Source organism: Gymnoscopelus braueri, assembly GCF_963280865.1.
Source record: "Gymnoscopelus braueri genome assembly, chromosome: 14".
NCBI classification, from domain to species: domain Eukaryota; kingdom Metazoa; phylum Chordata; class Actinopteri; order Myctophiformes; family Myctophidae; genus Gymnoscopelus; species Gymnoscopelus braueri.
Window position 1 is genome coordinate 10027377 of NC_137619.1, and position 27271 is coordinate 10054647.

At 41.8% G+C, this 27271-nt stretch overlaps 2 protein-coding genes across 3 annotated transcripts in view; one reads left to right on the forward strand and one right to left on the reverse strand.

Moving 5' to 3' along the window:
- The first annotated feature begins 1280 nt into the window (after positions 1-1280).
- Positions 1281-20205, forward strand: LOC308100159 (adipocyte plasma membrane-associated protein-like). The gene is made up of 9 exons (XM_080449080.1): positions 1281-1507; positions 3330-3446; positions 7425-7540; positions 8390-8482; positions 12499-12615; positions 13813-13987; positions 16482-16616; positions 17585-17777; positions 19333-20205. The coding sequence occupies exons 1-9, from the start codon at positions 1416-1418 to the stop codon at positions 19540-19542; spliced, it is 1248 nt and encodes a 415-aa protein (XP_080305206.1). The 5' UTR covers positions 1281-1415; the 3' UTR covers positions 19543-20205.
- A 6209-nt stretch (positions 20206-26414) lies between these two features.
- The window catches only part of LOC308100384 (cystatin-F-like), a 4480-nt gene continuing 3623 nt past the window's right edge, over positions 26415-27271 (reverse strand). For both annotated transcript variants that reach the window (XM_080449410.1, XM_080449409.1), the window contains exon 4: positions 26415-27219. In XM_080449410.1, the coding sequence (XP_080305536.1) occupies positions 27139-27219 (81 nt within the window). In that variant the 3' untranslated portion in view covers positions 26415-27138. The remainder of the gene's footprint in view (positions 27220-27271) is intronic.

Below are 27271 nucleotides of genomic sequence, written 5' to 3' on the forward strand. Positions count from 1 at the left end.
AGAGTGAGTAGATTTCTTTTTTTTTTTACCATTTTATCATGAGCATTGTGAGGACCATTTATATGAAGATAGGTTGAAGATGGGTGGTCGTCCTTTAAGTAAAGTATACATGATTAGAACATGCTTAAACATTCGACAATAAAGGTCTAATATTTCTACAATGGCTACAAAACCTGTATCCAGTCATTTTGGGCATAAACAAGAAGTTGAAGGATAAATTTAAGTCTGATTATGATGTACTGTGCATGTTCACATCATTACTTAAAGATTTTGGACAAGATTTTACATCGAGATACCCAGATATCCCTAGTGCCCGCCTATCCTGTATCCCTGCGGCCAAAATACATACAATTTGGCGGTCCTTAATACATGAAAATGTTTATACTACTATGTATTTCTCTAGCAGTGCAGTGTGCACTCCTGTGCAGCAGGTGGTGATAAAGACCAATCCGGAAACTCTTGGGAGTCAAGTCAACTTCAGTGTGATACACATTTAAGCCTTCAAAGTAAAAGCATTAAAATGGCTCAGAATCCAGAATGATGATTATAATAATATGCTTACACATTTTCAGTAATTTGTATCAGATTTTCAGTTACTTCGATTGTATGTTACAAATCATGACTAACAAGCTGAAATAAGAACCAGTGGTATTTTTTGTGGTTTGATACAGAAACAATGGCATAAACAATATGTCCCATAAAAATCTGGGAAAGCATTTGTGACATTTTAGATTTTAACGTTGTGGCTATTTTGTTCAAAAATAGCTGATATACAAGCTCAACAGCGTGTCACTTTGTGCCTATTTCTGAAAAATCTTGAGAAAGTGTGAGAGAAAGGCATTTAGAATCAGCTTCAGGTTGAGTTCACTCAAAAACTGACTTATTTTCTATCAATTACAGTTACACACCCCATTGAAGCCTTGAATTGAAGATTTTTTTGTTTTTGTCGCATTCCTGAGCCAATAATTTGATGACGGGTCATGATAGGAGACTCTTTGAGTTTCCTACCGGACACTTATTGGTTCAGGAATGCGACAAAAACACAAAAATCTCCATTAATCCAAGGCTTCATGGGGTGTGTAATGGATAGAAAATAAGTAATTTTTGGGGTGAACTACTCCTTTAATGGGTTAACAACAAACCCGTTGCCATAGTCAGTAAGCTCTTAATCTGAAGTGTGGCACAGGAAGTAGATCTACATCCTTTCAACGTCTGTCTTGACGGCTGCTGTCGGTGAAGTTGGGTTATCGTTGTGTGTGTTGACTTGACGAGGAGGAGGAGAAGAAGAGGATGGTGTGTGCTGTTCTGCTCGGACCAGGTCCATTCAACAACCCGCTGTTCACATAGAACCGAACCGGACCGGACCAAACCGTAACCGAACATACCGGGGGTCTTCTTCACCATCATCATCAATCATGAATGAGTCGGAGGGTCTGAGGTTCAGGAGGCTCCACCGGCCTCACGTCATCACGGATGATCTACAGGAGCCTCAGTACAAGGGATCCAGGTACCAATGCAATGAATCGGCCCGGCGACTGTCTGTCTGTCTGTCTGTCTGTCGCTCGCCCACAAGAACAGATCTACAAGCGCACGACGTGCGCTTGTAGATCTGTTCTTGTGGGTGAGCGACACGCGCGGATTATCAGTGAAATGACCCGCCCGGGGTCCGAGGTCCGTTAACTTGACCTATATTTTGGGGGGGGGATCGAGAGGCAGGTGCGCATCATTGTCGGGCGTTACGCCGAAATCGGCGACCTACACGAATACTGCGACTCGTAGCTAAGCTGTTTTGCTATTTATTTTCGACCGGGACAGATTCTCTTGTCTAAATCATGGATGTTCTCAAAAGCTAAATGCTAATTGTCCTTCAGAACCTGTCAGACCCTTTTTTGTTTTGTATTTTTGTCTAAAATCTGCTGGAAAATTGTGCAACACGACTTATGGAGTCACATCAATTAAATGGGTCACTAAAGTCTGGGTGACGCATATGTAACGCTGAACGGTCCAAGGCAAAGCGCCGTAATATGTGGGTCAGTTAATGTGTGTGTGTGTGTGTGTGTGTGTGTGTGTGTGTGTGCCACCAGAGCGTGCACGGTCATCTCAGTCATTATAGGAGGCGTTAAGCACAGAATAGTACATCATGCCTGACATGCCATTTCATATATTCGTTGCATCTATGAAATGGTTGATATAATCAGTAGGCCTATCTATGAAACGAGTGATTCAATGAATGTGGCAAGGATAAATGTCAGCCGATATACAATCACAGAAAATGTAGGCTAATTTTGGCTGTATACATCCCTAAAGTTCACTGTCTCTCCTACACTGTCTCTCTCTCAGCTTTCCTACTGCCTGTCTCTCCTACGATTGTCTCTCTCTCAGTTTTCCTACTGTCTGTCTCTCTCTCAGCTTTCCTACTGTCTGTCTCCTACACTATCTCTCTCTCAGCTTTCCTACTGTCTGTCTCTCCTACACTATCTCTCTCTCAGCTTTCCTACTGTCTGTCTCTCCTACACTATCTCTCTCAGCTTTCCTACTGTCTGTCTCTCCTACACTATCTCTCGCTCAGCTTTCCTACTGTCTGTCTCTCGTACACTGTCTGTCTCTCTCTCTCAGCTTTCCTACTGCCTGTCTCTCCTACACTGTCTCTCTCTCAGCTTTCCTACCATCTGTCTCTCCTACACTGTCTTCCTCTCAAATTTCCTACTGTCTCTCCTACGCTTGTCTCCCTCTCAGCTTTCCTACTGTCTTGTCTCTCCTACACTGTCTCCCTCTCAGCTTTCCTATTGTCTGTCACTCAGTATTAAATACGAAAGGACTGTGTAGTGCACTGTATTGTAATAACACTGTTTCTTAACGTTGGGTTCAGGGACCACCAGGGGTCCAAATAGACCCTTACAGGGCTGTAAACTTCTCCATTAAGGTTTAAGGCTGCCCTAAAAGCATGGCTCCATGAACATTCAAATTAGTCTAATTGTCTCCCCGGTTGGCCTGGCCTCCCTCCATGGTCCCCCCACCCCCTTTTATGATGTTCTGGGTGTTCATGTGTGTTGTCTAACAGATTGTACAGTGGGAAGGTGTTCATGTTCTTGTGTTGTGTATGTTGCAGTTCGTACAGTGGGAAGGTGTTCATGTTCTTGTGTTGTGTTGCAGTTCGTACAGTGGGAAGGTGTTCATGTTCTTGTGTTGTGTTGCAGTTCGTACAGTGGGAAGGTGTTCATGTTCTTGTGTTGTGTTGCAGTTCGTACAGTGGGAAGGTGTTCATGTTCTTGTGTTGTGTTGCAGTTCGTACAGTGGGAAGGTGTTCATGTTCTTGTGTTGTGTTGCAGTTCGTACAGTGGGAAGGTGTTCCGTGTCACTCTGCTGTCCCTCGGAGGATTCCTGCTGCTCCCTCTGCTTGTGATCGTTTTCATTCTAGAGTCTCCCATCCAACCAGAAGTATTCAGGTAAGCCTTTCCATCCAATCAGAGATACACAGATGAGTGTACTGTCCAATACTCCCAATTACACTCAGTATTAAGTCAGCTATTTTATTATAGTTAAGTCAGTTATTATTATTATTAAAAAAATCCCAGGAGGAGATTTTTACAGTTTTTCATATATTTCAAAATGGTGGGAGATATAAAGGTCAACATGGCAAAGTTGTTCCTCATTAGGAGACGCATGTGTGTATGGAAGTTTTATTGCTGTCGGTCAAACGGTTCATGAGCTATGCCTATTCAAAGTTAGCATTTTCAAGTGATTGGTATAGCGCCACCCTTTGACCAATGGCTGTGGGTTTTGTGTCTTTGTTGTTTGGCATAGCCCTCTACCATATTGCCAAGTTTCGTAAAAAACTACTGCACGGTTAAGCCAGAACTGCAAAAAGTGCCGGAAGAACAAAAACCAAAAGGGGACCACGGCACTACGTGCTTGGCAGTAATTAAAATAACATCTGAGGTAGGGATGGAAAATTTCATCTAAATCATTAATTGATTAACCTTATCGATCGATCATTGATTCATAGATTAATTGATAAGCAGTGATTTTCTTGAGAATTTAGCCCAAAATTTGCCAAACAAAACAATTGCCCCTGTAAACTAATGTTTACCATTGTCATTCATTGTCAATCATTGTCAACTTTAAGATATTAACCTCTCACATACAGTATATTCTATAGGCTATATAAGATATTAACCTTTCACATAAAGTATATTCTCTCTCTCTCGCTCTCTCTCTCTCTCTCGCTCTCTCATACTACAGCGTCACACAAAAGCATAAATGTGAATTTGACTCCTGAAAAGTAACAGTTTTGGACATATGAGGTTTCCACCCGACAGACGACATGTAGCCTTTGTTTGTGATAATGATTGTGGTAAAATCAGAACCATGGAATGTTCAATTAATTGTTTAATTGATTAATTTAATCAAGTACATTCTTAACGCACACTTAATAGATAGTCGATTCATTGTTAACATCCCCTAATCTGAGGTAATGTTCATAATTGTTTTTATTGGCTGTGCAGGGCTGCACATAATATATTTGAATTAATTTCCTTCCCCTGGAAAAAAACTGAGACTGCTGACTCACCCTTTAACAGTCTGAATTACATTCAGTTGACCTGTCTGTATTTCTGCTGACTTATCAGATACTGGTTAATATTTCAGCGAAGTCACTCTTTCCAAAAAAAAAGTCAAACTGTATTTTATGTAATAACTTACATCATTTAATAACTTTGTTCTTAAATAGAAAAATACATTAATAGTGGAACTTTTTCAACATGGACATGATTATGATGATTATGCAAAAAAAATAAAGAGATTATCTCAAATAATTGCGACAGGCCTAGCCCCAGGCACAATTTTCTTTTCAGATGGGGGGGGGGGGGTCCGTGGCCAAATACATGTCAACGTGGGGGTCCTTGACATGAAAATTGTTTGAGAGCCACTGGATTAAGTTACTGTCTATCAGGTTAAGTCAGTCAGACTGTTGGGGACTTTTACCCCCCCCCCCCCCCATGCAGTTTTTCATCCAAACCTTTGTTGCAGCCAAAACTCCTCCATTCTCCTCCTCTAATGTAATTTAATTTGTCTCCATTTTTCAACCTGCTTGAAAAATGGCCGTCTGCCACACAGAGAATGCTGATCGTATTTGTGGTCAGACGTTCTTACAGTACCCCTCAGTCTGGCTGTGTACCAGAGCAGTCCAGTTCAGATGAGGACAGGGCTGTTTACACAACACACTATATCGTCACTGTCGGGTGGAAACCTTGTATCCCGTGTCTAGGTGAGACATGACCTTTGACACGATCAAAATGTCTCAATAGAAGAGGTGGGAGACAAAATACAACCACCCCAATTGTATAAGTTATATTGTATTAACATACTCTACCATACAGATTGGACAAAATTAAATTGTATTAATTAAAAATGCGTTACTTAGTGCCGCTTTAATTCAAACATCTTATTTGGTCAACTGTTGCGACTTTTCCCTCATCTACTCACCATTACACAAAGAGTTAAAGGAGCACTTCACCCCTGGAAGAAGTTCCAGGGGTGACCACAGGGGGGACCACAGGGGGACCACAGCGTATCACTGCCTATAACTTCAACTCCCAGAATGCTTTGGTGCCTTGTGGCAGGGGAGGTTCCATGTGGGTGTGATCTCCAACAATAACATCCAAACAGCATGCCAGTGTCGCCATGTCTGCTTATTATAAGCGGCTTCTTTCTAAAATGTAGTTGATATTTGGGCTTGTTTCCAAATGTTTTGATTGCTGTTTAAACCAGTGGTTCTCAAACATGTTCATGTATTTTTCCACAGACCCCCATCTGAAATTATAATTTGTGTCAGGGAGCCCCTAACAAATATGTGTCAAAAATATTCCACATTTTGAAAAGCAAATAAAAATATTTTGCAAAAAAAAAAAAAAAATCCACATTTTGGACTTTTTCCCCCTCAAGATTTTTTTGTAAATAGCAGATCTACAAGCTCACAATGGGTTGCGAAGCGTTGTGAGCTTGTAGATCAGCAATTTTCAAATATATAATATCCCATGTCTAGGTAAAGTGCTCTTGGCATAGTTATTTTTCTTTTGGGCTTGTTTTCATAGACCTGGCTGCTTATTTCTCTCACAATATCTGGCAACACTGGCTGTCCTCGCAAACGTTCAGCTAGTTACATATATGTCCAAGGATTCGTTAGTGATGTCATATCACTGGGACATCCTCAGTATCTTCATGCAGTTTCACTTCCGTGTCGCATAGTATTGACATCACTGTCACATCCTTGGTATTATGATCCTAGCCTTTCGTGACGGTGTTTGTTTACCAGCGCTGCTACTCCACGCTGTATTTTTTTTTTCAAGCTTGCGCTTATGAAACACTACACAGGATTATTATTTCATGTCAACATTCAAGTACAACTATCAGAAGATAACTCAGGTAAAGTAATGCCTCACTCTGCATGCAAGGGCCGCTGGCCGCAGCTAATGGGAGTGGCCGAGTGGGGAGAGAAGGTTGAACAAAGTGTTACGGACACCCCATTGGGGCTGTCTTTTGAGATGGTCTGACTGAGACACGCCGAGACATGTAGTGCGGAAAGGAATGAGACCAATCTCTCATGATGCAAATAACGTCACGAATATTGCGAACATTACTAGATATCTAAAAACACAGATTATTCACAAAAAAAACCCAGGATCTTGTTTCTTCACTCCTAAACTTCATTAAAAGACCGAAAACTTCTTCCAGGGGTGAAGTGCTCCTTTAACAAGCAGAGCATTGTACAACCATCTCCAACCAGAAGGCTCTCAGAGGAACAATAAAGTCACTGAGGATCTTACACAAGATTTGTGGCCAAAAGATGATATACAGTATACCAGTATATTATAAGTTATTGTAATCAGTTATTGTGATTTAATTATAGTCACGATAACAATATTCAGCTAAAATAATTGGGATATAACTGTATAGTGGATGATTCTATTATGAGCTTGTATATCTGTTATTTTCCAATATTTCTGACACATGACATTTTGGTGAAAGTGAAAGCTGTTAAGTCTGGCTTTGGGCTTTATAAATATAGGACCAATGAAAAGTATCGACAAAAGCTTGTGACTAAACAATAGGAATACAAAAACGCTCGCCCCAAAACACTCTCGCCCCGGGTCAAATCCGTAAAATCAGTAAAACTATGCCTAAACCTAAACACATTCCTAACCTTAACCTCAGAACAACTATGCCCAAACCTAAACATATTCCTAACCTTAACCTCAGTAAAATGAATACAAGAATACCAAAAAACGCTGGGGCAAGCGTTCCGGTTACCAATAATAACTACAATGGATCTATCTATTGGAACTTAAGAACATGCTAGGTTTTCACCTGACAGTGTCAATAAGTATGTTTGATGGACTGACTGTTTTATAACATGTTTACAACAGTCTCAGCGAGCCCCCTGTGATGACCGGCTGTTATGAACCCAACCTGAAGCTTCGCCAGGCGGAGAGGCTGTTTGAAGACCAGCTGCTTGGACCAGAGTCCATCACCAACATAGGAGGTGGGTGATGTGTGCTGTGTACTATGTTGGTGATGGACCAGAGTCCTTCACCAACATAGGAGGTGGGTGATGTGTGCTGTGTACTATGTTGGTGATGGACCAGAGTCCTTCACCAACATAGGAGGTGGGTGATGTGTGCTGTGTACTATGTTGGTGATGGACCAGAGTCCTTCACCAACATAGGAGGTGGGTGTCTGAATTAGTCGAATTCAAGGACCCCCAGTTTGATTTGCATCATGCCACGGATCCCAATTTGATAACTGTTTCTCGACCCCAATCTACACTGTAAATTCCTGTGTTACGGTAGCTCTCCACCAAACTGACTGCTACAGATTACTACCGACTGGCCAGTCAATCTAATTCTTCAATGTGATATATTTTAAAAGATCAATACTCATTACCAGATACAAATTCATGTTAATATATGTATATGTTTTTATTTGGCACCATTGTCAACGGATCATTATTTAACCAAATCGTATCCACTCTGTCTCTTGTTATTCACTTTTAAACAATGACCAGCATTTTACCATGAATATACGGTAATTATAATGAAACAATAGTCAGCCCTTAGGGCTTGAACCCCTAAATAGAATTGGCTCAATGTTACGCACTCAAACGTTACACATTTTTAACAAAGTAAAACGGAAAACAAAATGTGACTGAAAGCATCTTGTATTGTGTGTGTGTGTGTGTGTGTGTGTGTGTGTGTGTGTGTGTGTGTGTGTGTGTGTGTGTGTGTGTGTGTGTGTGTGTGTGTGTGTGTGTGTGTGTGTGTGTGTGTGTGTGTGTGTGTGTGTGTGTGTGTGTGTGTGTGTGTGTGTGTGTGTGTGTGTGTGTGTGGTGTAGATGTGTTTTATACAGGTACAGCTGATGGGAGGATCTTAAAGCTGGTTGGGAAGAGGATACATGTGTTGACCAGACTGGGAAAACTTCCCTGTGGTGAGAAACTCTAACACTAAACCCTGACCCTGAAAAGAGAGCAGACCAAGTACAGAGACAACTCAGCTCAAGTTTACTAAGTATAGAGGGTTTAAGTGGCTAGCTAGCAAGTTTGCTAGCTTGCTACTTGAGATGACGCATGCTTCCAAATGCCACCGCAATCCTGTCAGAATTGTGTATGCAGCCACGCCCGTTTCCATTGGCTCATCGACCCCGAGTGACAGAATATTTGACAGGGATGTTTGCTATCAGAACATAACAAGGCAATGAAGCAGCATAATTATTATGATCTGTGGTGCAAACTCAACTCCCAGAAAACTGCAGGTCGGATGCCACTCTTAGTTCTTTTAGATTGCCTTTTAAAACACCTTTCTGTTTGCAGCTGCCCTTCACAGTTATTTCCCCCCTTTCTCTCGATTTGAATGAATGTATGAGGCATCACCAAAAGTTTAGTCTGAAGTAATTGCGCTGCTTTTTAGTCTCGTTTATTTGCAGACGCTAAATTGTAGGATAATAATAAGTAGGTCTATATGCCACCCAACGTAATAATATAATGTAATATGGAGTAGCCTATATAAATGTTTCAATATTAACTCATTCAGTGCCAAAAATATTTCTGGCTATATCACCCCTGTGCCAAGGCCAAAAATACATTGTAAAAAAAAGTGCTTAGGAGCTGAGATACAGCCTTTTTCAGTAAGAAGTTAAACAAGAAGTGAATGGAGCAGCAAATCTTCAAATCATCATATCTTGGGTTCTGAACCTTTAAAAAAAAAAATCCATGACGTCTCAGACGTCATTGGCACTCTGGGCTTATGAAAAACGTGACTTCTGCGACGTCATTGGCACTGAATGAGTTAAGGCATAGAGTTGAGTCACTATAACGCCTAGCTATTGCTATTGAAGTACATACAATGTTGACAACTCTGACAGGATTGCGGTGGCATTTAGAAGTACGCTGAGGTGACACCCAATTAAACACTTTTCATTTGCTTCGTTTGGTTAGTGGCAGAACTAGCCAATACTTAGTTCCTGCACTACTCCAGGCTGCAGTTTCACACCTGCAGATGCGGGTCCTAGGACCGCATATCTAGGACCCTAGAAACTCCACAGACTTACATGTTACATGCCGGAATAGAAAACAAGGCAGGCGCACCACCGACAACGAGGCCATGAGGCTCATGATGAGGCGTGTCCGAGCTAGCCGCCAGGCGAGTGAGTGCCTGCACTGAGCACACAACGGCCTCGCAGGTCGACACGCGCACTGTCAGAGTTGGCAAGCTGCGGTGGACGGAATCGTTTTCGAAAATGCACATGTGGAGGATTGATTGATTGAATACTTTATTAGTCAGAAATGTAAACAGCATGTGCAGTAAGACATTAAAGCTAAAAGGATAACACAAAAAGGTCCGGGGGACTTGTTTCCATTGTGCTTTCCCATGTACAGTATTCAGTTCAACAGCATACAAAAATTCAACACTATAATATAATATCTATCTATGGTTTTCAGGCTGATTTTGAAAGAAACCAGTGTTACACATTATTTTGATGGATGGTGTCAGGGCATTCCACATTTTGGTGTCAGAGGAGTAGAATGATAACATTCCACCTTTTGGTGGCAGAGGAGTAGAATGATAATTTTCCCATGTTTGTTCTAAATTTGGGAGGGTACCAAATCATGGTTGCTCCCTCTAGTGTTGTGGCTGTGGGTGTCACTCACATTAAGTAGTTTGTTATTAAGTGAAACAAAACAAGCGTTCCCTCGTCCCCGACATGACTGTAAATGACTAGGATCCTAGAAATGCGTTGTGATGTCGGTCCTACAGATGGTGCGGTTCTGAAAGTGCAGCCGGCACTGCAGGAAGTTGGCGTATTGCTGCCTCTCACTGTTAGGAGTAGTACTGCACAATCACACACACACACACACACACACACACACACACACACACACACACACACACACACACACACACACACACACACACACACACACACACACGACACTGGTGCAGAGACTCGGAGAGAACTGTTATTTTAAAAACCTACATATATGATTTGGGGCTTTTGAGAAAACATAAAGGGTTGCAGCCCTTTACAACCCTCAACCTAACTAATCCTAACCTCTTGACTGATACAGTAGATCAAACATATTGTTTGGCAAAGTTATTGCCAAAAAATACTATTTCAATACTGTATTTCAAAATATTGGTCATAGTTCATAAAGTGTTGGTGGGGTTATTGTGCAGCTTGTCTGAACACACAGCTGTGACCGTTGGTCATTTCACAACGACTGAACTTTCAACAGATCATTTTTGGTGAGGAGAGAGTCATCTGAAGCTCTCGTTGCTCAACATTCCTTTTGCATGTTGCGAGTTATTATAGTCATCAAGAACAAAGGAGCGACACCGCGCCTCAGCCAGAACAAGGCGGGTCCGGTGCATCACAGGAACGGGACTGTACAGCAGCGAAGGAGAGACACTGGAGCAGCTCGGACATTTAAGCCTTTTTTATTAATAAAGGTGCTCGTAACAAGGGTGACTGACGTTTCAATGTGAACTACATCTTCCCCAGAGAATGTCCGAGCTGCTCCAGTGTCTCTCCTTTGCTTATTATAGTCTTCTTCAGAATGAAGCATATGACAACGTTAATCAGTAAAGCTTTTGAAAGGGAGCAACACTCAAACATCTGGACAAAACAAGAGTGCAACAAAAAAACAACAGCAACAAAAAAACAACAACAACAAAATATAGAAAATCTAAATCTGCAGTTTAACTACTGTACTGTAATAATAATAATAATAATAAACTTTATTTGTATAGCACCTTTCATGACATGAAATGCAGCTCAAAGTGCTTTACAGAGCAAGAATACAATTACAGTTAGAACCAATTTAACAATAAAGCAAACAAAAATAAAATAAAATAAAATAAAATAAAAGCAAAGGCAAAAGCAAAGGCATAAAACAACATTAAAATAGGGAATACAGTGAGGAATTAAAAATCAACCAAAGAATCAGCTAAAAGCAAGAGTGAAGTAATAGGTCTTGAGCTGTGCTTTAAAGCTATCGACAGAGGCTGCCTGTCTTAAGTGTAATGGGAGTTTATTCCACACTGTCGGTCCGTAAAAGCAGAATGCTGCTTCACCGTATTTTTTATATGTCATTGTAGGCACCTCGAGCAGGTCAGCACTTGAAGACCTGAGGGCCCGGTTTGGAACATATCTCTCTAGGCAGTCAGAGAGGTAGGAAGGTGCCAGACCATTTAGAGCTTTATAAACTATTAAAAGAATTTTAAAATCAATCCTAAAAACAACCGGGAGCCAGTGTAGTGAAGCAAGAACTGGAGTGATATGTTCTCTCATCCTGGTTTTAGTTAAAATTCTGGCTGCCGCATTTTGAACAAGTTGTAATCTGTCAGTTGTTTTCTTTGGCAGGCCAGAGTAGAGTGCGTTGCAGTAATCAAGCCGAGAGAAAACAAAAGCGTGGATCAGCGTTTTTGCATCGTCTAACGACAGATAGTCTCTAATTCGCGCAATATTTCTAAGATGAAAGAAAGCAATCTTGGTGACATGATTAATGTGTGTATTGAAATTCAATTCAGAATCGATAATCACCCCCAGGTTCTTTACTGTGGTGTTACTTTCTACAGCCAGTGACTGCAACTAATGACTGCAACTAGGTTTTTAGGTGATCATATAACCTTTTATAAGCCACACTGTTTAAGCCACACTGTTTAACAGTCACAGTACCGGTGTATAACCAACAATTAGTTTTATTATATAGATTCATATCGTCTCCGTCAAGTGGAAACCTCTTTTGTCCAAAACGGTTCCTTTTGTTTTTAAATGGAAAATTGTGAAAATAGCCGATCTACAAGCTTGTAAATCTTCTATTTTCACTCCTTTTGTGTGACAGTCTTGCATGATGAAGTAGAGCGTTATTAATTTATGAAAAAGCTGTTGTTTGTGATCACAATTTGATCACAACTTCACCTTGCCCTTCTCTCTTCCTTAAAAAGGCTCCGAGGAGGACGAGCCAACGTGTGGGCGACCCCTCGGGATCCGAGCGGGACCCAATGGGACGCTGTTTGTAGCCGACGCCTACCTGGGGCTGTTTGAAGTTGACCCAATCACAGGTGAGAGGTCTGTTTGTAGCCGACGCCTACCTGAGGCTGTTTGAAGTTGACCCAATCAACAAGTTGTCCCTCTCCCTTCACTGAGGAAATCTACACCGGCGGTTCTCAAAGTGGGGTCTGGGGACCCCCAGGGGTCCTCCCCAAGGGTCCTTGAGGGGGTTCCTGTAGGACCCCAGCAAAAGGAGGAGCAGTTTAGCCACTTTAACTTCACGAAACATTTAGAAAAAAATTGAAAAGATGTGAAAGATTTGAACACATTTTTCTTTTTTTTTTCAAATCTTCTCTTCTGGTGGTCCCTGTAGTCTTGCGTTGCCAGACAACTATTCCCCGAATGCTATTTAGAGTCTGGAACTACACCTCCCAAAAGCCTAGAACAGAAGCTGTCATCTGTTTGTCATTTCCGTTCATGAAACGGATATTTTATATATATTTAAAAATATCTTTACATTTTATTTTAGAATTTCCATTTCTGATAAGCAGCAAGCTATATATCGTCTCTGTCGGATGGAAACCTCATATGTCCAAAACTGTTACTTTTCAGGATTCAAATTCAAAAGTAGCAGATCTACAGGCTCAAAATGTGTCGCTTCGCGCCACGTTTCAAGCTTGTAGATCTGCTACTTTTTATGCTTTTGTGTGATGCTGTAGTAGAATCAAGTAGGGCATTAATTTACGGAAAAAAAACAAAAGTTAAAATATGGAGATAAGAGGCTACTGCCCGACAGCCACAATATGCTTAGATTATTTTGATTTATATTAGGATAACTTTACTTGCGCGACTGTAAAGACGAAAAGGCATCACGTCTGCTTTTCCCCGGATCACTTTCAGAACTTCCATTGCTTTCTAGCATTTAAAAACTAGAAAAAGCACTCCTCGGAGTTCAGGTACGTTATTGTGGCCTCCCGGTGGTGCTATAATAGGCCAATGTGAAAAGGGTGCCATTTCTTCATAGGGCCTTTCACGGCAATCGGACGCTGCGTTCATGATTTGAGGCATTTTGTTCAAAGAATTTGTCTTGCTAAAATCGGTCTGCTGGTGGCGCTATAACAGGCTAATGTGAAAAGTGTGGCATTTCTTCCTCGGCCTAGTGGGAACGTCCGTGCAAAGTTTCACGGCAATCGCGTTCATGATTTGAGGCATTTTGTTCAAAACAAGCCACTTAAAAGGCATTATATGTGTGTTTATGTGTGTTTTAGGTGAGGCCACTAACCTGGTGTCTCCAGGGAGGCTGGTTGGAGGCAGGAAGCTGTCCTTCATCAACGACCTGGATGTGACGCGTGACGGCAGAAAGGTGTACTTCACTGACTCCAGCAGCAGGTGGGAGCGTAGGCACTACCTGCACCTCATCATGGAGGCCACTGCAGACGGACGGTATGTTAGGAGAAGATTACCACGCTGGGCAAGACCCAAGACAAAAAAATAAATAAAAATAAAAATAAATAAAGACATGCCATCTCCGGTTTACTTCCCGTTTCTGCGTGAAGTAGGTGGCCTTTTTAGGAGACCGAAAGCAGGTTGGAGTTGGACTATTGCTTCCAATGAAAGAGTGAACATGCACACACTTTCTGAACGATTCTTTAGCCCCATGGTCACTGAACTAAAATATTGGATTGAGTGTCCCTCAGTGTCCTGATGTAACCATTCATAGGGGTGGGCAATATGGCAAAAATATCATATCACGATTTTTTTCAGCCAGAATCACGAGCCACAAACTTATCACAGTTTAGGACTTTGACAGGGGCCATTTTCGAATTGCAGCCTCCTGAAGGTGTTTCTTTAGGGCAGTTTTGAAATTTGAGTAGGGTTTTACACTCTTTTACTCCCATTTTAAGTTGCTGTACTCTGTCCTCAACCCTAAGCCATCCAATCCTAGCAAAATGAGCAGGCTATTGTAACTTTAGGACTACTGCTGATCAACTATTTTCAGCAGACTGATGGAACCCCAATTTTCAACGGTTTTATTTACCATACAAACGCATCTTGCCTCTTTCCAGCGCTTAGGCTACTTGCTTTCTCAAATGCTATATAGGCTGTGTGCTACAGGTGGTCTGTTGTTGCACTGTTAATGCGGGGACGGACGGACGGACGGGGGCTCGCTGTTTCACCCACGGGCCGCATTCAAACAGTACTAACGTCGATTGACGTTCTAACATTGTTTTTGGAAACGTTTCAAATAAGCTTAGTTTGCACCGTGTCGGTTTTTCAATATCCAAACCAGTTCCATAGAGTGATGTCGAATTATTTAGGACAACTCCTGTCTGTCTGTCTGCCTGTCTGTCTGTCTGTCTGTCTGTCTGTCTGTCTGTCTGTCTGTCTGTCTGTCTGTCTGTCTGTCTGTCCAGTGAGTGCTTACTGCTTGGTACAGCGGTCAGTGCGCAGTGCTGCAAAGAGCAGATTACTAAAAGGGGGAGGGACCGGTGGAAGCAGGCATGAGCAAGAATAACAGATCCTCAAGGTAACAACGTGCCGAGTCGCGACGCGTTGTTAACTTGTAGATCTGTTATTTTTGGCAAATGACACCGCCGTACTGCAGAAGTATAAATTAAGGTATAGATCCTTAAGGTATAGACTGCAACTCATAGAATATGCACTCGATGTATCGCGATCTGTGCGATCTCTCTGAAAAGGCAGATCGTATGCCTTTTTTATACGGTCAAATTGTTGCGCAATAATGGAGTTTCATACAGTTTCTTACATCGTGTAAGTACATTAACGGTGCGGAAAGAAGCTCTGGCTATAGCCAGAGCACTGAGCAATATGTGTGCAAAGTGTGGAGTCAGTTGGAGCACTGGTGTGCTGTGAGACCAGTGGTGGAAAGTAACTAAGTATATTTATTTAAGTACTGTACTTAAGTACAATTTTGAGGTATTTGTACTTTACTTGAGTATTTCCAATTTCCAATACTTTTACTTCTACTCCACTACATCTCGGAGGCAAATATTGTACTTTTACTCCACTACATTTATTTGAAAACTTTAGTTACTAGTTACTTTTCAGATATAAATTATTACATCATGAAACATACATCTACCTATAGAGCACCGAAGTCCTGACGTCACTCGTTCATCCCCAGGTTTGCGGAAGTAATTTCTCTATGGAGAATAACATTGGGTCATCTTAGAATCGTCTCATATAAGAATTGTGGTCCAAAAATAAACACAGCGTGTCGGCGTTATTGTCAGGGAGGAGGTTCTGTATAGTTTATGATAGTCAGTCACTTATATTTGATACAGTCTGTTTCTGGCGAAAATGTAACTAATTTGGCGGAAGTAACATTAGCGTTTTCTCACCGTCAGTTGATGCTTCATATCCATAAGAGTCAACCCGCCGTGGTCATTTGTTTATTTTTGGAACACAGTTCTTATTTGACGCGATATTAAATACGTCTATGGGATTCAGAACGGGGGTGGAAAACTGCGAACCAGGTAGACAAACAAAGGATGTGTAAATGACGTCAGACTTCGGCGGTCTATTCAGCCCTATTTTATACCAAGGCAATTTGAAAATAGCCGATCTACAAGCTCACAACGCGTCGCAACGCGACGCGTTGTGAGCTTGTAGATCGGCTATTTTCAAATATTTAGTACTTTTACTTTTCATACTTTAAGTACATTTTGATGCCAATACTTTTGTACTTTTACTCAAGTAAATTTTGAATTCTGGACTATTACTTGTAACAGAGTATTTTTATATTGCAGTATTGGTACTTTTACTTAAGTAAAGAATTTGAGTACTTTTTCCACCACTGGTGTGCTGTGAGACCCTCCCCAACGCTGACTCTGAACTCCATGGGTGTCGGCCTCAATTCTGGTAGCCGGTGCTCTACGAATAAAACTTGATGTGATGTGATTTGATGTTTTTCCAGAGTTCTGGAGTATGACACGGAGAGCAGGGAGGTTACCGTGGTGATGGAGAACCTGCGCTTCCCCAACGGAATCCAGCTGCTGCCTGACCAGGAGTCTGTCCTGGTGGCCGAGACCACCGTCGCTAGGATACGCAGGTACCTGTCTGTCTGTCTGTCTGTCTGACTGACCAGGAGTCTGTCCTAGTGGCCGAGACCACCGTCGCTAGCAGTGGTGGAGAGTAACTAAGTACATTTACTTAAGTACTGTACTTAAGTACACTTTTGAGGTATTTGTACTTTACTTGAGTATTTCCAATTTCCAATACTTTTACTTCTACTCCACTACATCTCAGAGGCAAATATTGTACTTTTACTCACTACAATTATTTGAGAACATTAGTTACTAGTTACTTTTCAGATATAAATTATGATATTATGAAACATACATTAACCACTTTAGCCCTGTTTTATACCTAGGCTATTTGAAAATAGCAGATCTACAAGCTCACAACGCGTCGCATCGCGACGCGTTGTGAGCTTGTAGATCTGCTATTTTCAAATATTTAGTACTTTTACTTTTGGTACTTTAAGTACATTTTGATGCCAATACTTTTGTACTTTTACTCAAGTAAATTTTTAATTCTGGACTTTTACTTGTAACAGAGTATTTTTATATTGCAGTATTGGTACTTTTACTTAAGTAAAGAATTTGAGTACTTTTTCCACCACTGCATAGAAGCCAGCATGCCTTCTATGGAAGCATGTTGCGCAGCTAAAATAGCCGATCTACAACCTCTCAATTATGCGAGCTTGTAGATCGGCTATTTTCGCTTGTAGATCGGCTATTTCGCTATTTAGCTATTTTTAAGATTAAAGCATTTGATTAAACTATGGGGGCGAGGGGGGGCTCCTTTCACACTGTTTCTCAAATCACACATTAGGATTTAGCTTTTGCTTTAATCCATGCAGACAGACAGACAACGTGTTGTGAGCTTGTTGATCAGCAATTTAGAAAAATAAGCCATTCACAAAAATCACTGTCCTAAAACGCTGACTAGTATAGTAATACAAACGTGTGTGTGTGTGTGTGTGTGTGTGTGTGTGTGTGTGTGTGTGTCCATCAGGGTCCATGTGTCGGGTCTCAACAAAGGGGGGATGGACACGTTTGTGGACAACCTGCCCGGTTTCCCTGACAACGTGCGGCCCAGCTCCACGGGGGGGTACTGGGTGTCCATGGCCGCCGTGCGCCCCAACCCCGGCTTCTCCATGCTGGACTTCCTGGCCCAGAGGCCCTGGATCAAGAAACTCATCTTCAAGGTACAATTGACATTTAGCATGTGACGCAGTGGTGGAAAAAGTACTCAAATTCTTTACTTAAGTAAAAGTACCAATACTGCAAAATAAAAGTACTCTGTTACAAGTAAAAGTCCAGAATTAAAAATGTACTTGAGTAAAAGTACAAAAGTATTGGCATCAAAATGTACTCAAAGTACCAAAAGTAAAAGTACTAAATATTTGAAAATAGCAGATCTACAAGCTCACAACGCGTCGCGATGCGACGCGTTGTGAGCTTATAGATCGGCTATTTTCAAATAGCCTTGGTATAAAATAGGGTTAAAGTGATTAAGGTATGTTTCATTATATCATAATTTATATCTCAAAAGTAACTAGTAACTAAAGTTTTCAAATAAATGTAGTGGTGTAAAAGTACAATATTTGCCTCTGAAATGTAGTGGAGTAGAAGTGAAAGTATTGGAAATTGGAAATACTCAAGTAAAGTACAAATACCTCAAAATTGTACTTAAGTACAGTACTTAAGTAAATGTACTTAGTTACTTTCCACCACTTGACGCGATGCGAGAGTACAGACTAGCCAACACCAACTCGGGACTCCTGAATCGTTGCCCTCTACTACAGTGGTTCTCAAACGTTTTCGTGCCAAGGACCCCCAAATTGATATGTATGTGGCCGCGTACTTGTGTAAAAAAAAAAAAAGATTTAAGTATTTCATACTTTTGTTATTTAAATATAGCAGATCTACAAGCTCATAGCACTCGGTGCTGCGCTATAAGCTTGTAGATCTGCTATTTTTGAATAGCCAAAGTATAAAATATGGATAAAGACGCTTTAACCCATTGAGACCTGAAGCCGATTCTACATGTCTCCTGAATCTCAACAGTATTCTGAAAAACACATGTTTCTATATCAGTGGTGCTCTATCTTTTTCATGTCAAGGACCCCCCAAAATTATATGTATTTGGCCGCGGACCCCCATCAAAATATGTTGTTCCAGGGACCCCCAGAAGCAAAGATTTGAGTTAAAAATGTTCGCTTTAAAAATATATATGTTCAAAGATTTGCACACATTTTCACGATTTTTCAAAAATAGCAGATCTACAAGCTCATAGCGCGGCACTCGGTGCCGCGCTATGAGCTTGTAGATCTGCTATTTTTGAATAGCCTAAAGTGTAAAATAATGCTTTTTAGCTCAAATCTAAAAATGAAACAGTTCCAGGTCTTAATGGGTTAATAACTAATTTTGCTGAGGACCCCCTGGTATCCCCCCAAGGACCCCTGGGGGTCCCCGGACCCCACTTTGAGAACCAACGCTCTACTACACCCTCCCGTCTAACATCAGGGTCTTGAGCTCTACAGTGCTTCAGTGTATATATATATTTTTTTAAATAACATTTTTTTATGTTCCAATGTCTCTTCTTCCTCTCCCCTCCCCTCTCCGCTTCCTCCCCTCCTTGCTCCTCTCCTCTTTCTCTTCCTCCCCTCCCTTCTCCTCTCCTCTCCTCGCCCCTCTCCCTCTTCTCTTCCTCCCCTCCCTGCTCCTCTTCCTCCCCTCTCTCCTCTTCCTCCTCTCCAGCTCTTCAGTCCGGAGGTTCTGATGAAGTTTGTCCCTTGCTACAGCCTGTTGGTGGAGCTGCATGACGGGGGCGTGTGCACGCGCAGCCTCCACGACCCCCACGGCACCGTGGCCGCGTACATCAGCGAGGCCCACGAGCACGACGGGTTCTTGTACCTGGGATCCTTCCGCTCGCCGTACATCGCCAAAATAGACCTCCGCAAGGTCTGAGATAGATGGGTGGATGAATGAATGGAGGGGATGGGGACGCATGAATGGGACGACGAGCGTGCGCATTGATTTAAGGGTCCCGGTTTGAGGGGTCTGAATATATGGTCACCCTAGGATGAACGGACAGACGGATGGGTAGACGGGTGGATGGAGGGATGGATAGAACAGGGGAAAGAGAATGGACGGAGGAAGGTGCGAAGGTGTAGACATGCACACTGCACAGAGATTTAACAGAACGGCAACTTGGGAAACACACACACTACTTTCAACCTTGAGTCTCTATTCTGGGCATGTCATTTGAGGCAAAACAAATATGAAAAAGGTCATATCCTTCTCTACAATTTTCAAAAATGTCCCCCAATTTATTTTTGTTTGTTTCCAAAAGTGTTCAAATATAGCAAAAATAGCATCTGTAGAGGCTCACAACGCGCCATGAACTATAACACACACACACACACACACACACACACACACACACACACACACACACACACACACACACACACACACACACACACACACACACACACACACACACACACACACACACACACACACACACACTGAGACTCTTCCCTTCCCTGCTTATGGGAGGATGTGATGTCACTTTCATATCGTCGCTCTCGGGCAGAAACCTCTTATCTCCAACTCCCTACTTGATCATCCTATGGTGTCACACAAAAGCATCAAAAGTAGCAGATCTGTCAGCTCGAAACGTGGTGCAAAACGACGCCTTTCGAGATTGTAGATCTGCTACTTTTGATGCTTTTGGATTTGAATGCTGAAAAGTAACCGTTTTTGGACATGAGGTTTCCACCCGACAGAGACAATATGAACGATGATGATGATGACCAAGGGCTGTGCTCCTTAGCGGTGTGTGTGTGTGTGTGTGTCGGGTCACATGATCAACTTTCCACTGAGGCAACAACAGACGAACAGGAAATACTGTGGCCTTTTATTAAGACACACTATTATCATAACAATAATTAATGACACAATGTAATTCATAGTCTCTGGTGAAATTGTCCTCGGCAACATCAGATGCTGAAGACAAACACAGATAAATGAGGCGTGCTGGTACTACCGCTCTGTACGTGTACCAGTGGGTGTACTGTACTGTACGGTGACGTCACAGGTTCGAATCCTGCTCACGACTTGTGCTGCATGTGAGCTTTGTCCTCCTGTCCCCCCCAAACCGTGTGCACATTATCGTTGCTGTCGGGCAGAAACCTCTAATCTCCATATTTTGTTTAGCTTTTTTTCGTAAATTGATGCCCTACTCGATCATACTACAGCGTCAAATCTATCACATCTTGTCGTTACGCCAATTGATTTCCTCCCCAACACACTTTTGTGTTTTCACTGCTGTTGTATCCTACCGGGCTCGCCTACCAGTGAGGAGCTCCCACCGGGAGAACGTCGTCCAGCCTTCGTCCTTACTCCTCCCGCCCAGCACTCCCTGCTGACAGGTGACCCCCCCCCCTCCCCCCTCCCCCCAATAGGATTACGTGCAATGATAACGATCCTCCTCCTCGCCCCGGCTTCCCTCCCCCGAACACGGGCCGATTGTGTTCGTGTGTAGACGCTCGACAAAGCCGGATGCCACCAGTGGTGGAAGAAGTACTCAAATTCTTTACTTAAGTAAAAGTACCAATACTGCAATATAAAAATACTCTGTTACAAGTAAAAGTCCAGAATTAAAAATGTATTTGAGTAAAAGTACAAAAGTATTGGCATCAAAATGTACTTAAAGTACCAAAAGTAAAAGTACTAAATATTTGAAAATAGCAGATCTACAAGCTCACAACGCGTCGCGGTGCGACGCGTTGTGAGCTTGTAGATCTGCTATTTTCAAATAGCCTGGGTATAAAATAGGGCTAAAGTGGTTAATGTATGTTTCATTATATCATAGTTTATATCTGAAAAGTAACTAGTAACTAAAGTTTTCAAATAATTGTAGTGGAGTAAAAGTACAATATTTGCCTCTGAGATGTAGTGGAGTAGAATTAAAAGTATTGGAAAATGGAAATACTCAAGTAAAGTACAAATACCTCAAAATTGTACTCAAGTACAGTACTTAAGTAAATGTACTTAGTTACTTTCCACCACTGCCCACAACCTCTGTGGTAGGCAGGCACTTTACCACTGCGCCGCCCCCGACCGCCTCTGCATGTGATCTTTGTCCACCGGTCCCTCCATTGTATGTACAGTACATAACATATCATACTAGATACTAGATGACATTCTTACTTCAGAGTAAAGGTTAATTCATGCTTTGCACAAAGGGTTTTGGAATCCATACTGTTCGCAAACCACAAAATGTAAACGGTAGTGTATGTACATTTGTGTGTTGCCATGGTAGCTACTTACTTTGTCTTTCCAATCAGAGTACACCACATTTTAACAGGGTGATTGCGACCATTGCATAATATAGTCACATATCTGCTAAAGCTACTGGTGATTTTCTTTTCTTTTTTTTTTTCTTTTCCTCTTCTCACCTGTTATAAATAGCATTTAATGTTCTTGCAACTACTTTGTTGTTTGGTGTCAGATTACGTCCGAGTACAGGGTGATTGTCAAACCTTTAATTTCAAGGCTCTCCGGTAGACCACAGACCCCCCCCCCCCCCCCTTAAAACTGACATTTAAACTGGGAGACCCCCTGGAACCCTCTCAAGGACCCCTGGGGGTCCCTGGACCCCACTTTGAGAACCACTGTTCCAGTACGGTCATCCCTGCATGCTTGCTGCTTGCTATGTTGCATGCACGGTGTCCTTCACATCCAGGTACTGCCACTGGCTAGCTAAAAATGTGTTTTATTTAATATGTTGTTTTGTTGAAAGGTTAATATTCTTTTTAGTTAGTATTCGGAACCCCGCACAGAGATCATTTATCAGCTTCAGTTGTGTTCCAGTTCCAAATGAGTGTCTTTGTTTCATCATTTCCCATTTCCCTTGTTGTTATCCCGTATCCTTTGAGTTCACTCTTCTGATTTGGATAACATTGGTATGCCGACCTGAAAACTATTTAATTAAAGAGCTGGAGAGACAGGGAGATCCCTGTTACTGAACAAACACTCTATAGCAGTGGTTTTCAACCTTTCTCATGCCAAGGACCCCTAAATTGATATACATTTGGCCGCGGACCCCCATTTGAAAATGTTTTGTGCCAGGGACCACCAGAAGCAAAGATATCACATCAGTTAATTTTCGCTTTAAATTTTTTTTAAATATTCGAAGATATGCACACTTTTTCAAGGTTTTTCAAAAATAGCAGATCTACAAGCTCATAGCACGGCACTCGGTGCCGTGCTATGAGCTTGTATATCTGCTATTTTTGAATAGCCAAAGCTCAGCGGTTAAAATGATTGTGAAGCTATGTTAACTAATTTCGCTGGGGACAACCTGGTACTCCCTCAAGGAAGGACCACTGGTGGTTGAAAACCACTGCTCTATAGCAATGATTACTATCAGAAAATAGAACACTTATTTCAACAAAACGACACAAATGTTTCACCTTTGACCACGCTATGGAAAAGCAGAGTGCATAATAAGTCTTTCCGTGCCAGTATGTGCACTCTAGCTTCTCCATCATCAAGGCCTCTGTTGTGCTGCCATCTTGTGGCGTCCAATGGTAACTGCATGCTGTGCAGCCCTCGGGCCAAAGAGCAGGCCATCTAGGAGCAGGAGTGAACCCCCCAGACCCAGGGAAAGCTCTTACTCAATAGAACTAATGTAGTATAATTTAAGTTCCTATTCATTGGTATCACAATGAAAACAAAATTTGCAAGGTTTTAAAAATCGTTTTTATTTTATTTTTTACTTTTGTATTGTTATTTTATCATAAAAATCGTAAGTGTTTTGCCAATTATTTGGGGGCCACTTCTAATATCCTCACGGCCCACAAGCGGGGCGCGACCCACAGGCTGAGAATCGCTGGCCAATGCATGAAGAGACTTTTTTTTCTTTTATTTTTTTGATTGGCCAACAACATCTTGGTTGTTTTCTATTTCTGATTGTATTAATTTCTTTGAGTTGTTGATTCAATGTTGTGCCAAATGTAAATGTTTTTGTCTTGTGATTATGATCATTGATTTGCACTTTTATCTATTGTTTTGCACTGAACTGCCTCTCTCACTCACACACACACACACACACACACACACACACACACACACACACACACACACACACACACACACACACACACACAGACAGTTTGTGCTTCTCCAGAGCTAGATAATCAAACATTTTGCTGCTGTCGGGTAGAAGCCTCTTATCTCCATTATTCTAACTTTTTGTGTTTCTTTCGTAAATTAACGCCCTACTTGATCACACTACAGCTTCACTCAAAAGTAGCAGATCTTCAAGCTCGCGGCGCATTTCGTGCTTGTAGATCTGCTACTTTTGCTATTTTAGAAATTTGAATTCTGAAAAATCAAATTTTTGGACATTATGAGGTTTCCACCCGACAGAGACGATTTACAATCCCAAAGGGCAGGAGATTTCCATCCTTTTAATGTGTATAATATATTTTTGGCTTCCCTCATTTGTTCGTAACATGATGAGACATCAAATGTGTATGAATTCTCTCCCAGTGCTTCTTTGTCATTTTGTTTTTTTCTGTGTGTAAACTACTCTGATGTCAGGAGCTCAGTCTTGCTGCTCCACTGAGCTTCCTTTGAATAAAAATAGTTAAGTTTAAAACAGGCAGTCGTATAAGTCTTTCATTTTCCAACGAATCCTCCATAAATACCACTTCACACAACGAGACATCACAACTATGACTGTATGTATTTATATAAACGCCTCCTCTTGATCTTTCAAATATACCCTTCTATGTATCTGTGCTAAATTATTCTCCCCGCATATTCTGCACATCCCAGCAGTCTTCAACAGGGGGTCCGGGGGAGGGAAGCATGCATGTAGTCCTAGGGGCTGGGGCAGCACCTGTCAGCAGGGAGTGTTGGGCGGGAGGATGGCATTGGCATAATGACTAAATTTGGGTATAAAAGTGGTAAAAAGCAACAACAAAAACATTGTGTGTGAATTCAGGCATACAAAAACAAGACCAGGAGACCTGGTTCTGCCAGACCCAGACTTCACATGACGTGTCCGCCATGTGTCTATGCCCATGTATGGACGAAAGGGGGACAGACTTTTATGGCTGGGGCCTAAGGACAAAGTGACCAAAACCTGTTTTTTGCCCATGTATGGAGAAAACCGGTACAAAACATGCCCATGTATGGACGAAAGGGGGACAGACTTTTATGGCTGGGGCCTAAGGACAAAGTGACCAAAACCTGTTTTTTGCCCATGTATGGAGAAAACAGGTACAAAACATGCCCATGTATGGACGAAAGGGGGACAGACTTTTATGGCTGGGGCCTAAGGACAAAGTGACCATGCCCATGTATGGACGAAACAGGTACAAAGCCTCATGTAAGCCAGACCCCCTGGGTCCGGCAAAAATCAGATGGGTGGTCTGTGGCTAACAAGACCAGGGGACCTGGTTCTGCCAGACCCAGAATGAAGTCCTAGTATGTAACACACCTACAAACCACTTTATAACTGAAGTTCATGATGTCATGAATAGTTCGTGACGAAAGGGGACGTCACAAACTTTTTTTTGGCTGGGGCCGGAGGACAAATGGCCCCTGCCCATGTATGGCCGAAACAGGTACAAAGCCTCATGTAAGCCCGACCCCTTGTCTGGCAAATATATATATACATTTGGGGGCCCTTGGCATGAAAAAGTTTGAGAACTACTAATGCATGTCATTAACTAATTAGTGGTTTATTCTGTCCACGAGGGGGCACTCTTGACTCATTTGTTGTAGTGTGGGCCACTCTTGGTTAAAGCAAAGCAAAGCAAAGCAAAGCAAAGTTTGTTGTTTACCCAGGGTGTTGGACTAAGTTAACACTTATTTACAGCCAGGCCCTGCATGGAAGCCTTGCTCAAGGGCTATTCAGCGGTGATTCATGATTGATGTGATGAATTGGGGAATCGAACTAGGGACCTTCCGGTATCAAGGCCGCCCCTCTAACCACTAGGCCACCGCTGCCACTTTTAGTGTGCTTGAGGAAACCGAGCTGGTTCAGCAACATGTGGAACTGATGAAACTTATTAAAGTGTATAAAGCAATGGCTCTTTTTCATGTCAAGGACCCCCAAAATGTTCCAAAAAAAAATCAAGATTCATCAGAAATGCTCAAAAATAGCAGATGTACAAGCTCATAGCGTGGCACAAAGTAAAAAAGAATTGCTTGTATAATAGCAATTTTTGAATAGCCAAGGTGTAACATATGGTTAAAGTGGTTAAAATGTTTGTGACGCTATATTAATAAATTTTGATGGGTACCCCCCCCCCCCCCCCAGGACCCCTGGGGATCCCTGAACCCCACTTTGAGAACCACTGAAATAATTAGTAATTAGTTAGTTAATTATTAGAAAATATTTAGTTTCAGCTAGGGACCCCCATACAAGATTTGTGTTGTTGCAATGTTTAGCCAAATATTTAAATTCTTTTTTTAAAGATCGTTATGAAAATAGTATATTAGCTACAAGCATTGTGAGCTTGTAGATCTGTTATTTTCAAATAGCCAATGTAGTACTGTTTATAGGGTTAAAAAGGTTACACTTTTTGACGCTATATATTAAGCTATATTATTATATTTCTTACTGGGGACCCCCTCAAGGACCCCTGGGGGTCCCCGGACCTGCATTATGATGCCTTGTGAGCCTGTATATATGCTATTTTCATACGGTAACTCTGACAAAGTATAAATGGGCCTGACATTTGTATTTATGCAAGGGCCCGGCACAAAATTCAACATGAACTCCATTTGTTTTTTCAAAACGTGTTGAGAATGCATCTGTTTAATGGTTCACAAAACATTTGAATAGGCTTAAGTGTGAGCGAACACATGGTCTGAGATTTAAGCATAAAGGGGAATTTGCACAGATTACATGGCACAACATTTGCTATAGTTTTAATTAGCTTGTTTCTCCTAACAAACACTATATGTATTGACATAAATCAGGGGTCTTCAACATTTTCCAGGCCAAGGACCCCTTAGCTGAAAGAGAGATGAAGCAGGGACCCCTCACTACATATTGTATAACATTGTGTTACAGATAAAACTTTTTCATAGATAGTTTCATAGACTTGTTTAACAGCAACTATCATCAGTGTGTAAATGTTGGATTCATGTTGATGTGTATTTTCTGACTTTTAACCACTTGAACCCTCAATACTTAGTAAACTTGACCTTTCACTCTGTACTTGGTCTGCTCTTTTTTCCCCTCTACAACAACCTCTTTGCCAAAAATAGCCGATCTACAAGCTCAACACCTTGTAGATTGATATTTTCGGCTAATGTTACCCTCAGAAAAGGGGTGCTAGGATTAAAGTGGTCAATGTAAAAAAGATAGTTCCAATCTGACAAAGATTTGGTGCCCCCCCTGTAGTAACTCTGAGGACCCCAGGGGTCCCAGACCCCCTATTGAAGACCCCTGATGTAAATCATGTCAGTAAAAGCATTGAGAACTGCATGTTTAGATGAGGTTTGAAGGCAGCTTGTGGTGCTTGTTGTCCATCAGGGATGACACTTGAAGAATGTGGTTTTCATCACATGCTGCCAGGGAATGGACCACACCTCGAAGTGACACTGCAAAGTCTGTGGAACAAACAGGACAGAACAGGTTATCGTCTCTGTCGGGTGGAAACCT

Bases quoted from the DNA above. Each gene is read 5' to 3' on its own strand.
- LOC308100159 (XM_080449080.1), top strand. From the start codon at position 1,416: ATGAATGAGTCGGAGGGTCTGAGGTTCAGGAGGCTCCACCGGCCTCAC. The intron at 16,617-17,584 runs GTACCTGTCTGT...TGTGTCCATCAG, and splicing joins ACCGTCGCTAGGATACGCAG to GGTCCATGTGTCGGGTCTCA. The intron at 17,778-19,332 runs GTACAATTGACA...CCTCCTCTCCAG, and splicing joins TCAAGAAACTCATCTTCAAG to CTCTTCAGTCCGGAGGTTCT.